This window comes from Pangasianodon hypophthalmus, chromosome 17, assembly GCF_027358585.1.
Source record: "Pangasianodon hypophthalmus isolate fPanHyp1 chromosome 17, fPanHyp1.pri, whole genome shotgun sequence".
Taxonomy (NCBI): domain Eukaryota; kingdom Metazoa; phylum Chordata; class Actinopteri; order Siluriformes; family Pangasiidae; genus Pangasianodon; species Pangasianodon hypophthalmus.
The window spans coordinates 5,814,384-5,832,042 of record NC_069726.1 but is presented as its reverse complement, the minus strand read 5'-3'; the positions used below and the strand labels follow the sequence as shown (position 1 = coordinate 5,832,042).

The window sequence follows — 17,659 nt, the reverse complement described above, 5'->3', positions numbered from 1 at the left end:
TCCTGTCCAAAGTACAAGTTTTTATTTCACTGCAATAAAGGACATCTTATCAAAATATCTTGAATATAGTCACATTTATTTGGTATTTCCTATATTTTCTTTATTTGGTAATTGTAAGCATTTGTTTCTAGAAGCTAAATCTGCCAATAGATTAAGAAAAGTTAATGCTTGAAAATAGTAAAAATGTCTTAAAAAATGATTTAATAATCTTATATTTGGTTTATGGGATTCTTATAATAGCAAATACTAGATAGATATGACTATATTCAAGATATTTTCACTTGCTAAAATGTCTTTTTTCTTGCAGTCTTTTTTCCAGTTCAGCCTTGTGCAAACTTTATGTCCAAATTCTTCTCATAGTACCCTTTAAACTATGTCAGGTTGTTAAATATCTCACATGGACCATCTTAGATAAAGCCAGTAGCAAACATCTCAATGCTGAATATCTTTCATTCTCAGAGCAAGGTTTGTTATCACTCCATACAAGCATCAGAGTAAGGTGGGTAGAAATTGTTACTCAAAAGGCAGAACTGAAACTCACATGATAATGTCAAGCTGTACATTTAATTCAGTTTGTATATTTATTTTTTTAAACAGAAGTTCTTATTCAGTTGAAATCATATACAATATGTATGTCTTAAGCAGAGTTAATTTGTTAACTCGTCGTTATGAGTTAAATATGAACTAATTCTGTAAATTATGATTCACAAATATCACATGACAAGTGTACATACACTTGGGATCTCATAGACGCCCACTATTGGCTCGTTTCACTGTGACTGACAGGAGAGAAAGAGTATGTCATCCTTCCCACTCTGAGAGCACAGTCAATTTTGCTGGCTTGGCTTCCAGCCATGGATGGCTGTGGCATTGTCGGGATTCGATCTCCTGACAATAGGACAAATGCTTCTGTCAATAGTTTTTAAGATCACTTCGGATAAAATGTCTTTGCATCCTGCTGTTTGCTTGGATGTAGCTTACAAAACTTACACTGTAATTTTTGTAAGTACTTTAAAAACAATAAATCCTATACATATATATTAGTTAGTTTCTGGTCATAAACCAGAAACTAACTAATATATGTGTAATAATTGCTGACCCATTTAACTACATAATTTACATTCATTACCTTCATTGTCAGTGTATTTGACCTTTGTCACTATGGGGTCCTGGGGAGTCAGTCAGTCTCATGATTCCTGGCGCTCTGGCATTCTGTAATATCCTGTACTGTAATAAAGAATAAAACCAGAATACCTGCTAAAATTGTCAAAATAATTCTGCTACAATGAATTTGTTCCTATTAAAGCTTCAGGTTGCTTCAAGTGTATGTTCCAAGCATATAAAATGTGCAGTGCTAGTTAATAATTATTTAATATTCTTACTGAAAGGATGCATTCAAAAATAAATCCTGGATAAATCTTATATTTATAACAATACAGTGACACACAGGACAGTGTTCAGGACAGAGGATGTAGAGGCAGGTGGTTCAACAGATATTAACCTTCATAAAGTCCTCATTCATAACTCCAACCATTTTAAATTGTGCTGAAATACTAATTACCTCTTTTGAGTGAAGATTTTAAAAAATGTGCTATTTGACAGATGTACGCTGATGTTTTCACTGATTTGTTCACCTTTCTAGATATTGCACACACACACACACACACACACACACACACAGGCAGTTATTATTACACCTAGTGGTCAAAAATGGGAACTGCAGCAAGCACTAATAGGGGCCCATTATGGCAGGAGTCATGCTGCCCCATGCTCACACTTTTTGAACATTTTAAGTGGATCAGCAGACAAGACAGTTCATGAGGAGGCTGTCAGGGTTAGTTTAAAAAATACCTGCACCACCAATTTATAGTTTTATAGCAGACAATCGGAATTAAATCTAATAAATTTCTGCAAACAAAGAAAAAGGGTAAGTGCAGACAATGTGTGTCTATGATGTACAGAACCATTTCTTTTGTAAGATATATAGTAAAGATTGGGAGAGGGAAAGGGTGATTATGGAGTGGATAACATCCATATGTCAGAAATGTATGTGCACCACGGTGACCTTGATTCCCACACAGAGACTGAGAAAAAAGAAAAAAATGTCTCCCTTTTCAAATGCCTTAATATTTTTGGGGCAAATTTCAGGTCGTTTGTGTGCTTTTTGAGATGAAGCTGGGATGGACATTTTGCTGAAACCTGGCAACCCTGGTTAATGATTAGCTCTTCTGTGACGGGAAACTCAAGTCAAGTCAAGTCATGGCTTTATTGTCATTTCAACCATATATAGCTAGTTAGTGCACAGTGAAATGAAACAACGTTCCTCCAGGACCATGGTGCTACATAAAACAAAACAGAAATACAAGAGACTACACATTTTTACATAAAGTGCATGTGCAAACGTGTAAACAGCACAAGACAGTGCAATTTCTCACCTGCTGTTTTGAACACAGAGAGTTCATTGTTATGGGGGTACAGTGATACAGTGATAGTGGTTAACTGTTGCCTTGAACCTCTGAGGTTCGGGGTTCGAGTCCTGCCTCCTCCCTGTATGTACGCACCTTGTTCTCTCCATGCTTTGGGAGTTTCCTCCCCAATCCAAAGACTTGCATTGTAGGCTGATTGTCATTTCCAAATTGTCCATAGTGTGTGAATGTGTGTGCAATTATACCCTGTGATGGGGTTGGCACCCTGTCCAGGGTGTTCCCCACCTTGTGCCCCGAGTCCCGTGGGATAGGCTCCAGGCTCCCCCCAACCGTGTGTAGGTACAGAGAATTAGTCATATTAACTAAATGGGTATTACAGTCATATTAACTTCAAGTCTGTAGAGGGAAAGACTATTTATAGTTGTTATAAATGATAACAGGAACTGACTTGTTTCACAGACTTTCCACAACATTAAACATAACTGTAAATGGATAAAAAGTATGCTGTCTTTAATAAATACAAAGTGTTTTTGCTATGGTATAAGAGAACTAAACACTTTGGGACATACTTTTGATATAATGTAAGAGATAACAGGAACTAACTTGTTTCACAGATGTTCCACAACACTAAACCTAACTATCAAGAGTTAAAAAGCATGACATGTCATTAAGTAATACAAATTGTGGAGGAATGTGCTGTTATTGGAAAATAATTAAACTTCTGGGTCCCCCCTGATTTTCTCTCTAATTTAGTCTTGGCCAATTCCCATCCACCAGTTAGGTATCTGCTATTATATGACAGCTACCAATCCAGGAGGGTGCTGTCATGTGCTTACTCTGAAACACCACATCTTTGTGAACTGCTCATGCTGCATCACAGGGGTACATAACCCATTCGGAGGAAAGCGCTATCCGCCCCTTTCCACATACATGTGCTCACAGATGCCTATGATTGGTTAGTAATTGGTTGATAGGGGAGAGAGTATACTCCCTCCCACACCCAATATTTGCTCTCTTGGACTCACAGCAACGGATGGCTGTGGTATTGTTGGGATTTGAACTCATGATCTCCAGACGATGGGGTGAACTGGTTTCTTTTGCAACGCTCAGAAGCCCATCAACGTATGGGTTGTTATGGGTTAACACCTCAAATCACATGACGTTGATTATTTTCCTATAACCGCATGCCCTGTTGTGTTTTATTCTTTACCTTGTTGGTAAAAGTGGTAATTGATAGCTTAATTGTGAAATTTTACAGATCTGGCTCTTGAATGTCAGAATTGTACTTCCAAGCTGATTTATTATGACTGAAGACAAACTCTCAGTTAATGAATTATTGTGATTATGCTTTACCACTTGAGTAACTGATACTTTAGTTATGCAGCTAGTGAATCCTGGCTGTGGTGTGCAGGGAAATATAAGGTATGATTGTAGTGAATCCAGTCAGCAGCGTCGAGCAAACTGTGAACCGCCGTGCGTTTAAAAGCTTTCAGCCAATCAGCAGCGAGCACGAGAATACGCTCATTCTATTGGTGCGCTGCTTCAATCCGGGTTCCAGCGTAAAAAGCCCGTTTAGTATCCGAAAGGTACCAATATGGCGGAGGTAAGATTGAAAAAAGACGGGCTAGGCTACGTTTGTTTAGCGTTAATTTCTCGCCTTGTTGACCGGTATATCGAACATTTTCTACATCATTATTACAGTGAACGTCTTATGTTTACAAAATGCTGTTTTTGTTTGAAAAATAACGGGTTTCGACGCTATAAAGACGGCTGGACGCTGATCCTGGTATTAGGCCGGGCGTCGGTGTTCGGCGTCAGCTTTGCTAGCTAGCTCCAGGCAGCCATTTAGCCGCTAGCTGGCTTGCTAACTAAGCTATAGGCTAGTGATGCTGCTTCGTCTGTTTAATGGTTAGCCGTTTTCGCCTGTGTAAATAGCCGTGGTTGCTTCATCAGTTGTTTTATTCTATACTGTTGTGTTTTTACGCGGTAAGATGGTGTCTTTAAAACGAATGAATTATTTCCTGTAAATGTATTGCCTACAGAGTTTTTTTGGAAAAGGTTTTATTGAGTAATACTGTAGTGTTTTTACCGAGCGCTAGCCTGTTAGCTAGATTGCCTCAGCAAAGTGACGACATCAGATGGCAAAAGCGTTCGTCTTCATTATGTAATAGTAAGTCGATACTAAATTGGTTTCGGTATGTATAACACGGTTTCGGACCTCGATACAGTGCACTGAATATTCCCAGACTGTAAAAATAACTGTACAGACAACTTAAAAGCTAGTTTTTAAGCGTCCAGGCATCAGATGGAACTTGGGTTATAAATGCCCGCCATCCACTCAACACATTTTCCGACAGAGCTCGGTTCACTTCTTACCTGAGGGGTTCATTTGCGTTTGAAATACATTTCAGATGTATAAAAAGCCTACAAGAGCTCTTTTAACCCGCGTTCAGGGACATACTTGTCACTTAAGGGTTGTTTAAATTATATGATGTGATCTAACACTTTTGCCTATTTTTGTCTTCCAGGCTTCCTTGGGAAGTACAAGCCCAGGTAAACTTTCTGTTTAAATCTTCATCTGAGTTATCTGTTGTCTAAAACCTTGATTTCTTTCCCCCTGTATTTACATTGAGTCATATATTGATGTAAAATGACAAACCATAAAAAAAAAAAATCCCATTTAGTATATGAAAAGTACCTATATATATATATATATATATACATACATACATATACACAGTACTGTGCAAAAGTCTTAGGCACTCTATCTTTTTTTTTTTTTTTTTTTTTTTTAGTACAAACTTTGTTATAGAGTCTTATTTTATGTCTTCTACATTATTGATTCAGTACAAAAACATTTCAGATTTCCAAACATTAGTTTTCTGGCACAAAATTAAATGTTATAGGAAAATGTTTGTGTCAGTAAAGAAAGCAGAATATTACATAAGAGACACTTTTCAGACAAAATGAAGGCTGCTGCGTTTCGCTGCAAAAATAAGCAAGTGTGACAGTCAAAGTCTCCAGAAGAACTGTGGCTGCTTCTGCAAGATGCTCAGTAACACTTACAGCTCACTTCCTTATAAAACTGCACTAATTGTACCTAAGACTACTAATTTTTTGTGAAGGCTCGTCACACCAGATATCGACTTTGTTCCATTTATTACTGTTTACTGCTCTTTATAGTTTTTTTTTTTTTTAAATGTAGAAAGATTTAATTTCATTATTTTTGAAGGCATCTTTGCTCTACAGCACTTCTTTGCATGTGCCTAAGACTTTTGCTGTGTGTGTGTGTATAATAATATAAATAAATTCCAGGCTTCGCCTCTGACATTTGTTTGTTGAAACATTTTCGGTATGATTATTACAATGAACATCCTGTGTTTGATTCCATAAAGACGGCTAATTGCGGAACAGGATTTAATTTTCTTTATAACTAAGCACACTTGTCTTGTTTTGCCAGTTGGCTCTTTGTCATCGGAAGATCACGATTTTGACCCAACAGCAGACATGTTGGTCCATGACTACGACGACGAGCACACTTTAGAGGAAGAGGAAATGCGAGAAGGGGAGTCAAATGGGAGTTCGGAGATAGCAGATCTAGAGAAGGTAGAGCTTATTGATTTATTCTCGCCATTACCATGTATGCCGTGAGCCCAATTAAGCAAAACTTTATTGAACAGGAGGGGAACATGCCATTGGAAGAGCTGCTTGCCTTGTATCGGTATGAACCATCAGTCAGTGCTGTTGGAGGTTCGAGTGCAGACAGCTCTTCGGTCGAACTGACAGACGAGTTACCCGACATGACATTAGACAAGGTATGTTAGAAGATGTTTTCCGACACACTCGAATGTGCTCATCTTTGCTTTTAGCTCGTTTTTACCACTTAAATTTGCCTCAATAATGTCATGTGTCGGGTTTATATTTAAGTTAATTTTTTTTCACCTGTTGCAAATAGGACCCCACAATATATCGAGCCTCATTTCTCAATGTACAGTTTTAGTACAGTTCTGTGTAATTTTTTATGCAAGCCAAACCGAACTAAAAATTTCCGCAGGATTTGAAAACATTTCAGAAACACTCTTTCAACATGCGTGTGCGTGAATGTCAATCACCTGCAGATTTACCAGGCACATTCATGGCACAGCTTATTTGCATTTGGTGATGCCCACAAAACTCCATAAAAGGCGACGCTCATACAGGAAGTACATCACACAGAGATGCGAAGTGTGTCTGTAACTCGTAGCCAGAAATCCCTCATGCTCTCCCGATGCCATGTTAGAAAAGCAGAAGAGTATATGTCCACAGGAAGTGAATGGTTCCGCCGTTTCTATGACACATTGCAGAGACGTATCCGATCGGTCACTTATCAGGCACTGTGTACTGGCTCTAGTAAAGTGTTGCACAGCAGTAAAAGATGATGTCGTGGCAAATGGAACCGATTTGTACACCTCCAGATCCTGTCTTCTTTTTATATAATTAATTAATTTATGGATTTATTTTAGCCTGCTTTCTTTTTTTTCATGTATAATATTTCTTTAATTAATGTCATTGATATGAAATGACTGGAAATGAAAGTTTAAATAAATTTGTCTGTAACAAAAAATACACACGCCATTTAAACTTGACAGTGTAATCCATATATAAAAGTGCAGTAACACGTCGTGATTTATAATGTGAAGCTGATCCATCGAGGTTTACATTAGTTAGTCATCTTATGTGCACATTTACACACACTCAGGAGCACGAGTAGGATCCGAACGTTTTTTCTAAATTGTGGGATTTTCATGAATACCAGATTTCTTGTGTATATTCTTGTACAGACAGTTTACAGATAATTCTGTGTGTATCCAGCTTGATAAATGAGGCCCATTGTTTGTTAATCATCATCACAATATTGGTCCTTACACTGTAACAAACTTCAGGTGTTTTCGGTGAGCGAATATTAACCATTCAAATGAATGAAAGCTGATATGTACCCTGCTTCACCAGTTTAATGTGTTATACCACATATGAGTGTAAGTCCATTCTGTACAGCTCTAGTTGTAAATGCATTTAGCAGTTTCTGTTTTCCCTGAACAGGAAGAGATTGCTAAAGATCTCCTGTCTGGAGACGATGAAGAAACCCAGTCTTCTGCTGATGACCTCACGCCGTCAGTGACTTCGCATGAAACCACTGATTTCTTTCCCAGAACTCTTCGCTGTGAGTGTTGTCTTTGCTAACAATAATAAACTGATTTTTACACCAGTTTACACATAGACATCCACTCAAGCATCGTTACTCAACAGCTCTGCTCAGTAAAGACAGTTATGCCCAGGTAGATAAACATTCGTTGTCTTTAGTTTGCGTGGTCAGCTATTTTTCTTTTTTTCTTTTCTTTTACGAGAGAAATGTTAAGAACAGGTGATGTGCTGGCTAACACTCTGAATGGGCTGGTAGATTTGTATGCTTTGTAAGGCCGGGTTTATGCTTTCTATTGTGTATGAAAAATGGCTGTCGCACACATCCTGCATTCCTATTGACATGTTATTGTTCACGTCCGACAAACTTAACGAGTTTGCGTAGTGCACTACCACTGTGAATAGTAGGGAAACTGTAGTGCAGTGTCTGCAACAGACCGAAGAAACTGGAGCTGTGTCTTAAATCCCATACTTGTGTACTATTTTTGTTTTTGAGTCTTAACTGGTTTTCTTTATTATAGTTATTTACTGAGTTTAAAAAAAAAATGTAACATTCAAATCTAAGAGAAAAAAATCTGTATCTTCTGGATATTCTAGATTAGTAATTACTTCTAAATGTAAGGTTTTAGTTTTCTAATTTGAGATGCAGCCCATGGTGGTTTAGAGAGTCCTAACCAAGCTTGTGTGTCTGTATAATCTCCGTGCTGCTGCTGCGTGACAAGTCTTTTTAGAAATTGCCGTTCTGGACAGGTATGTCTCGGCTCTGACGTGTATCTAGTAGCTATCTCCTGTACAAAAGGTATGCAGGCATGTATGTGAACATTGCTGCTATGTTTAGACCCATGCATAGTCACATGTCAGCTATAACCCTGGCCTAATGGGAAATGGCAATTCTTTACTTTTCACAAAGTACACATTTTCAGTGTACTGTGATTGTAGAATTCCCAGAGATGCAGAATTTTTTTTTTTTTTTTTTTTTTATGCATTTGTTTTTGTAGGGCTGATCATGGAATGTTTTTTTTTTTTTTTTTTTTTTTTTTTAATTATTTTATTTATTTATTTTTTAATAATGTTGTGTAAGTTATGTCTGATGAGATCTTCAGTAATTGTATTTTGTGCAGTCTGAGACGCAGGGGCCCTGGTCTGTATAACATTTCCTGTTTTTAACCAAATTATGCAAACTTTAATATTCAAAATCCTGCTCTAACTGCCAACACCATTTGTGTGTTTTGCGTTGGGTTTAGTGTAGCTAACCTGAATGCAAAACATGATCAGCCATAATCCAGTTTTCTTCAATATGTCTGTCCTTGTAAATATTCCTATTCCTAAATTTGTCCATATTAAAAGTTAAGAAATCTGTTAGGAGCCATAATACTGACTAGTTGAGGCTGTTTCATTTAAACAGCAAGCAGAGCTGAGATCTGTGACTGTACTAAATGTAAATAATTTCTAATATAATCTCTGGGAAGTCCATTTAACTATGCAGTGTGATTAAAAATCCATTTTTACACGTTGATGGCCCTGATTCCTCAACAGCTTTGTGTGTATTTGGTTATGTTTGGGCAGATTGTGGTCATTCTTCCAGGTTTTACTGTATCATGTTAATTTTGATACCAAAACTGACAGACAGGGAATAATGAAAATTTAAGGGAAATGTAATATCATAAGCGACCGATTTAAGATAGAAACATATTAATGATATTACATTTCCCTTAATTTTGAAAAAAGTTGCTACCCATGAAGGAACTATCTCTACCTCCTAACTTTGGTCCTGGTCTTTAACCCCTGGTCCTGGTCACCTGGAAAGCGTAGCATGGCTGGAGGTAAAGCCTGTTAAATTGTAGATCCACTTGTGGATGGGAGGTTCAACATATGCGGGGGTTTTCTTAACAGCAGTTGAATGCACTGATTTGAAGTTATACATCTAGAGTCCAGATTTTGAAACAAATGGTTGGTTGGGCCGTGTTTACATTACCGTCTGACAAGGAAAGACGTGTTTCTGTAGTATACAAAAATGTCAGGATGGACTCATGTCCAAATATCTCCATTGTTTAAATTTTAAAAGTAGAAGGGAAGTGTAAATATAAAAAAATGTGAGTGGCAGTGCTATCTAACTGTGAAATTGTCCATCAGTGAGGATTTCTGTAAGGCAGTCTAGAAATAATATCTAGTATTTCACTCAATTTCTTCTGCTTCTGCAGCCAACACTATTTATGATGGAGACAAAGAGTCTGAAGGTGAGGAAGATGGTCTGAACACAGAGGACTCTCGAAAGGTGAGCCCTGGATTTTCAGGAAACTGTCGAATGCAATTAGTGAGTAAAAATCCTGGCTGAAAACCAAAATCCAAGTTCTGGCAAAAGGCAATGGTTACCATTATTTCCAAAGCAAAACTTCTCCAGGCTTATTAAAGCTATGAGATTTCAGTAACTAACCATTATTTTAATTATAGATTGCATAAAATAGACATCACACACATTTTGTAATTGGCTACTGCTGTAAAATGTTTACATGCATGTGATACAGACTGGGTAGTGCTGGAAAATGGCTTTTTAATGTAGCAGCTAAAATTTTTTGTCAATTTACCCAAATTTGAAAACTGTATATGTTAGATATTACTGTGATATTTAGGAATTGCTTGTTGTTTATAGTGTGTTTAAATTTTTCATCTCATTTCAACAGGAAATAATGGTTGGATCTCAGTATCAAGCTGAAATTCCCTCCCTTTCCTGTTATAATGAACATGAGAAGGGTAAGTTTCTAACTTTAATGAGAATATTCAATTGTGAATGGTTTGACACATTAGAGTGGGAGTTGAAAGCTGTAGTGTCATGAGTTCGTGCTACAAAAGGTGGAATGGTACATAAAATCAGAGTTTTTGTTTAAAAACGAGTGTGACCCTCGTGGAAACGTCACATGATTATAAATAAAAATAACAACTACCCTTATTAAGCCATGTAACACTTTTAACACACCTCAGACAAAATTGAGTTTCCCTGATATGTTTAACATGATTTCGTTAAATCCCCAGTTTACGAGAATGAAGATCAATTACTGTGGCAGCCCAACATACTACCAGAGTCAAAAGTGAAAGACTTTTTGCATGAAGCCACCTTTTCATGTGCTGATGGTGCTATAAGGGATCGAAGGGGTCTCGTTAAAGACAATGAACAGGTAAGATTTACAGTTTTGCTTTAGAGGTTGAATATCCATTAAGTTGTTGGAATTTGTTGATTCCTTGGATGAACCTGGCTGATGAAAAGTCAGATGAAAAAATATTAGACTACTTTACATCATTGAAGAGGATGTTTTTGAACGGGTGAAAACTAATAAATCATTCTGACGTCATTGTTTCCTGCAGGCTTTGTACGAGCTTGTTAAATGCAACTACAGTGTCCATGAAGCTCTTGAAAGGTATCGCAGCAAAGAAAAGTCATCAAAGGGTACGTTGGCTTGCGTACTGTTCAATATCACTGGGTGTGTCGGGTACAGGGGCGAAATGGAACTAACGCGTATTTCCTTTCAGATGAAATGCTCCCGTGGACCGAAGAAGAATGCAGAAACTTTGAACATGCGCTGCTTTTGTATGAGAAGAATTTCCACCTCATTCAGAAACACAAAGTAAGACAAAGATAGTCACTACTGGGTTTTTGAACCAAGCTGGATACAAACATATTTACATAAGTGCTGTGGTATTTCTTAAAATCCAGTTAGTTTTTAATCCTTTTGCATAAAAGGTGACTCACTAATGTGAACATTTATACATAGATTACATTGTCAAGTTTAAATAATTATTTTGCAGGTACACTTGAATTTAATCAAAATTTTGTGAATCTTAGTCATTTCATAGTAATGACGTGAAAGAAAAATAAAGACAAGAGGTTACGGTATGGAAGTGCTGTAAATACTGGAAGATTTTAGTGATTTTCTTGCACTTTTGACAATGTCTGGAATTTTGTGGAGTTTTGTGGGATGCACTAAATGCAAACCCTCTGCCGTGAACATTTGGTAATTTACAGGTGATTGGCATTTAGCAATATGCCAACATGTGCACAAAGGAAAGCTGAAATGTCATTTGGTAGGAAATTGTAGTGTAGTTTGGCCTATGAAAACATTTACACGCTATATGGCCTTTGTTGATGCAAGCAAATGCTTAGGGCAATTCCATAAAATGTAAACATTACCCAGGAAGAATTACTTTGTAAGCATAGATGGACAATTCCTGTGTCTCCTATGTCTGTATTAACTGCTCTGGTTGATTTTGTCATGGTATTGGTATTAATCCATTAAATATGAAGATTGCTCCTACAAAGAACAGCATGTTATAATCAGCCATGTTGTATCATTGTATTGTATTTGTGTTGGATTGGTCTAGTGCTGGAAACCGCAATGATTGTTAAATATCAAGTGTTTTGAGCATTAATTCTTTGCAACTGTATGACAATTACTACGCTGTTAGTTCTCCCAAAAACCTGTCCGGATGTCAGATCCATAACTGGTACATTGCTACACATATAGCTGAACGACTTACGTTTGAATATTTGACTACATTTATACATTAGAAAAATGTACAAAGTTTTAATCATGGTAAATTTGGGCAGGCAATGTGGCATGTTTCAAGGCAATATGAGTGCACAAGTCCCTAACACTGGAACTGCTCCTTACTGGTCTTTAATTGTTTTTCTCAAGGTCCACACAAGGACTGTGGCAGAATGTGTTGCGTTTTACTACATGTGGAAAAAGTCAGAACGCTTTGACTTCTTTGTCCAGCAAAACCGGTTTGGAAAAAAGAAGTTCAGCAGCTATCCTGGTGTAACGTGAGTTTCTCATACATTCATCCTGATGTGAAACAAAGGAAAAAGATAAAAGCATTCATAAATATACCTATGTGTATATAAGATGAAGTCTCTATCATCTCGTGGTGTTATAGAAGCTGACTTGTGCTGATGCGTTTTGTTTTTTTGCCCTGCAGGGACCTAATGGACCGACTGGTGGATGAAGCCGAGGGTCTGGTGGATAGCTCAGGCTCCGTCTGCTCTAGCAGCAGTGGCAGGATAGAAGCCTCAGCTGACCAGCAGCTCAATATCCTCAATTCCATCACCGCCAGCGACCTCTCAGGTGAGTTCATGCCACCACGGAGTCAGAGATCAGGCGCTCCGGTCATGTTTTCATTGAAACCCACTGCTTCATCACAAACCATACTTTTTGCACCACTTTTAAACCTAAACCTTTAAATTAAACCTTGTTTACACCTGGAAAAAGCTGCTGTGACATGGCAAGTCTGTCACTTCAAATGCTAAATCTAATAATGCCAAACATCAAACATGGCTATTAAAAAATAAGCGCAAATAAAATTTGTCACAATTATTCATCCAATTTAGGAACCCAGTTGTTTTAATGCGTTTATCATTTTATTGTTGAAAATCACCACCAAGCTTTCCTATCACACTGTACATAATAAGCGGTCGATACTAAATCGAGTTAATAAAATCATAACGTGCACACTTAAATTTTTAATCTTTTCATTTGCTATTAGTTTTGGCCACATTCTGGATAATTTGTGCTCTTCTCTAAAATAAGCAAGTCCACCTGTGATTTAATGGGTAAATAGAACAGACATCTTGCAGCTTAGTTTAAGTGGGTGGAGTTCATGTGTCTCAGACATTTTTAATTAAAGTGTTAGTGTAGAGATGTAAGACGCATTACTGTTGCTTCTCATGGCATTATTTCAAGAGGACTACTGCACGTTTTATTTTATTTTTTTTAAATATGGGTTTAGTCAAAAGGAAGAGTGACCTACATCTACTTGAATTGCACACATGTTCTTTAGATCACAAGAGCATAAACTAATTTGAAAAATCAAAATAGAAACTCGTTTAAGTGTTATGATTTTCTAACCATCAATTTGGTATCAGATTAAAGTATCTTTTTAAATGATTTTGGATGTCTGGTAGTAAGTCAAGGTGGACATTAAGGCATAATTAATCAATCAATGTATCAAACTGGTTAACCTCCCATGAGTTATTGTTGCGTATATAGAGCTGGAGACTTGACCTAGATCATCTGTGTCCTACAGCGCTAACCAGCAGTGTGGCGTCGGTGTGTAACCCCAGCGACGTGGGCTGCCTGGACTCGTATAGCTTCTCGCCGCTCGATGGCCTTCATCGTGCTTCCCTGAGTCACAGCGAGCCGCTCAGCTTCTCCGGCAACGGTGACGGAGACTGCCTCAACCTCCTGGACGCTGGCTTCTACCATTCGGAGCTGGGGCAGCTGAACGTGTGTGGTGAGGAGTGCGAGAGGCCTCCCGCTAAGAGGCTCAAGATGGGCCTGCCCGAGCCCTTCCTCAACGAGCGCAGCATGGCCGTGGACTTCACCAGCACCAAAATGGCCGTCTCCGTTACTGACTTTAGCGATTCAGGCAGCTACATAGCAAGCCACGCGCTACATCAGCACACAGCGCTGCAGTCTGAGTGAAAACAAAATGCCTCGCTAAAACTTCACACTCGGACCATGTACATAGCCGCTCACTGGAAATTCTATTCCTGTTTTTTTTTTTTTTTTTTTTTTTTTTTCTTCTTCTTCTTTTTTTTTTTAATTATGTACATGTGTGTATATATGTACAGAATCCTTTTTTACTATGACATCAGTGATGTCGTATTGTACAGACCTTAATCTTGAGTTCTCAAGAGTTAATAACAGCCATTTATTTTCAGTCCGTAATATTTTGGAACGTGTCACCCGTGTCCTGTCCGAATACTGTGGAAACTGATCCCGTGGTAGGGGTGAAAGGTCAAAACTTTCACTCCAGTAGTTCCCACAAGAAATTGCAGAAACCCTTCTTCTTCTCTCATGTCCCTCCCCTTTCTACCTATTAGCCGTGGCGCATCTTAGTATCCGAGACGTGCTGAGCGGTACCTACGCCTTGCGTCACGTAGCTGTTACGTGCGGACTCCAAAATGTTTCGAAATGGTTTTATTTGGAGCAAAAGACTTTTTGTAAGTGGAGCCACTGTGCCTCTTGAAGGAGCACTTCTCTGAGCCGCAGTTACCAGTGAATGTTTATCTTCTTATTGATATGCATTCAGGTGGCCCTGCTGTTAAGGCTTCAGACACTCCATTTTGAGAAATACATATTACAGTTCGTTTAAATGCTCCTTTTTATATCCGGTCACTCGAGCTTTATTGTAACTGTAACTAATATTTGTAAATTTCTATCAATGATCAGTAATTATCATCGTTTTTCCCACCATATTTGAATACTTGTAGATCCTTTCATCAGTCAGACAGAAGGAAAACACTGCTCTACAGTACGTGATAAATTTTCTTTTAACGTTTATCTGTTTATATGCTCCATTTCGCATTCTTGTTTGTAGTGGATGATCACTTTTGGGGGGTATTTATTTGCTCTAAACACCATTGGACTGCACATTGGTCACTAACATACTCGTTTGAATTTGTGAAATTTGCTGGCACATGTCCTTTTTCTGTGTTTCGGTGTGTTCTGTCCCGTTCCGTTGCCTTGAGTGACTGCGTATTTGAAGTAAAACTGTTTGCATGGGAATCTTTAGCAAGCTTGTGCTAAGTAGTTGCAGGCGTTATTTTGGATGTTTTTGTTTTTATATGGATTAGCTCATCCCTGTACTCAATTATGTATATATTTATATTACCTACGTTGTGTGGCCCTGGGTTCTCACGGTCACTGCCAGGAAATTTTTTTTTTTTCTTTTTTTCCCTAAAGAAGTGGAAGGTTGTACTGCTATACTAGATATCTAAACGATCCACAGAGTGATCACACTAAATTGATCTATGCATTTATTACAGTACTTTCAACCTGCACATGGTCATAAATTATTTGAACAAACCCACAGATTGTGTTTAAATTTTAACTTTCAAGCCACATATCGATAGACCGTCTACCCTCATTCAGTGAGCTCGTTTTGAGCTCTGCCCTTCACTTCTCGTACTGACATGATCATGCGTGTTTACCTCAATCTGGTTTTCCTTTTTCATGAACTCCTGCGTACTCTCACATGGCAATAATTTGTAAATATGTACAGATGCGGACGTAAAAACCTTCCCACATTCTCTTCCTTGGCAAACAGACTTGAACTTGAAAATTGTGTGCTTTTGAGTCTGTAACTTGAGTATTCCACAGAAATGCCTTTACTTGCTTTACCGGTTAGCCGATTATATATATAAATATATCTATATATTTTTTTTTTTCTGTCGGATTTGCTTTACAAGAGATTTGCTTAAGAAAAAGAAGTTATTTATTTATTTATTCACTTACACTGCAAGTGGGTGTAGTGTGTTCGAGGATCAGTACATGGTGCGCGTGAAGCTCGCAGACCTCAGTGATTCAGCGCAGTGATCCGTGTGCAGGCGCAGGCCGCAGGCGTCTGCGCTCTGTCTTCACACGGGAATTAGTGAAGTAGTTGAATGTACAGTATTACTACGTCTTAGGGGTTTACTGAACACGTCTGAAAAGAGAGAATGTTTTGCTGGTTAAGGCACGACCCTAGTTTGCAGTTTTGCCTTAACATTCATTACTCATTCAGAAACCTTGCATGTTCAATCTACCTGGAAACAACACTTGCAGAAACAATGGCCTCTCTGAGTGATGGATGTTTTATAGACTAAAGTTGTTTGCTGAGGATTTGTAAGAGTTGCAAGAGCGAGACTTGAGTATGGTTTGTAACATTCATTTCCTGTACTTGAGGCCAGAATTCTCCATTTTGTTTCTTTTTCATTAGATACTTGAAGGATGTGCATTGATGCCATTATTTAATACACTTAAAAAAACAAACAAAAAAACAAAAAAAAAAACAATACTCAAGTCCTGTAGGTTGTGCAATTAATTTCTCCTGTCCCTCCAAGGATTAAGCAGAGCTTTAGGAAATTGTGTTGAAGTAACTTATTCCTGTCCAAAGTTTGTATGAAAGTACTAGCTTAAAAATTGTTGTAAATGTAGTGATGGTTGTTTGCTTCCAGAGGCATACAAATTTATTGTAAATTTAGAGACCCTCCTTATCAGAATAATGTTATGTTTAGTAAATGTTCATCTTTCATACATTGACTCTGTGCTGGGGGAAAAAAAACAAGCATTACAGTAAAAAAAAAAAAATAATTTAACACTTATTTTGGTGTAAAGAAATTCTAGTGTTAAATATAGACAATCAAACAGCAATTATTCAAAAGGAAATTTTATCATTCATAATGTTTGTACATAGACATTGTTTCTGTTGGTTTTTATTTTGTATTTTACGTTATACTTAAATAACTGGCAAACAGTTCCAGGAATAAAGTTCTGGAAATATTATGACTAGCTCTTGACTTTTTATTCAACTTGATATCAATGTTATTAACTGATGGAAGTGTAAGATTGTACTCTATACTGATGATCTGGTTAAATGTTAAGCAAAGTACAGAAATAATAATGCTGAGCTCATTTGTTTGAGTTGGTAGACACTTTGAGCTAAAAAGACTTTAAGAAAGGTAAAAACACCTAATTCTGGCAGGCATGAGAGTTAAACAATCTACTTTCCCATTTCAAGCACCAAGCTACTGAATATAGTGTAAAAACAAAGCTTCAACAGTTTTAATTTCAGCTTTCCAGAGAAGTGATGCGTGACTGCAGGCAATTTAATCTCTTGAACAATTGGGTCACAAGTTGGAGGGCAAACAAGGGAGAAAAATCCTGTTGGTGAATGAATGACTTATGATAAATTTCATTTCTAATATTCCAGTGTTGCAATGTAACAAAAATAAACCACTTGTCTATTTTGGGATGTTAACATGTACATGACGTGACATCCCACTGTAACTGTAGCTGCATACAATCAAGTCAAACAAGCAGCTCAAATTCTTTGAATTTCTGCCTTTAAAAAAAATCTAATTTAGCTGATACTAGATAGGACTGGTGAGACCGTTCTTGTGGTTAGAGCAAGTTCTGTATCAGCACAAAAAGCACTCTAGCCAGCACTTTTTATTTTTATTTTTTTAAAAAGAAAAGAACAAAACACTAAACCTAGTGTGAAAGCAGCCATATTTGGCAATT

General features: G+C 37.6%; 1 protein-coding gene across 3 annotated transcripts; it reads left to right on the top strand.

The window, feature by feature from the left end:
- The first annotated feature begins 3,950 nt into the window (after positions 1 to 3,950).
- Positions 3,951 to 16,921, top strand: mier3a (mesoderm induction early response 1, family member 3 a). 3 transcript variants are annotated; one of them, XM_026943847.3, is made up of 13 exons: positions 3,951 to 4,029; positions 4,955 to 4,979; positions 5,887 to 6,032; positions 6,107 to 6,241; positions 7,506 to 7,626; positions 9,806 to 9,879; positions 10,286 to 10,355; positions 10,635 to 10,777; positions 10,965 to 11,046; positions 11,130 to 11,224; positions 12,293 to 12,420; positions 12,576 to 12,721; positions 13,680 to 16,921. In XM_026943847.3, exons 1-13 carry the CDS (start codon positions 4,021 to 4,023, stop codon positions 14,075 to 14,077), a joined length of 1,572 nt encoding a protein of 523 aa, XP_026799648.2. In that variant the 5' UTR covers positions 3,951 to 4,020; the 3' UTR covers positions 14,078 to 16,921. The 3 variants fall into 3 exon arrangements, with proteins under 3 accessions (XP_026799648.2, XP_026799649.2, XP_034168326.1); XM_026943848.3 differs by lacking the exon at positions 3,951 to 4,029 and adding an exon at positions 4,036 to 4,412; XM_034312435.2 differs by lacking the exon at positions 3,951 to 4,029 and adding an exon at positions 4,050 to 4,094.
- The last annotated feature ends 738 nt before the right edge of the window (positions 16,922 to 17,659 follow it).

Coding starts and splice junctions, on each gene's coding strand:
- mier3a (XM_026943847.3), top strand. Junction 12,421..12,575: donor AGCAGCTATCCTGGTGTAAC/GTGAGTTTCTCA, acceptor TTTGCCCTGCAG/GGACCTAATGGACCGACTGG. Junction 12,722..13,679: donor CACCGCCAGCGACCTCTCAG/GTGAGTTCATGC, acceptor TGTGTCCTACAG/CGCTAACCAGCAGTGTGGCG.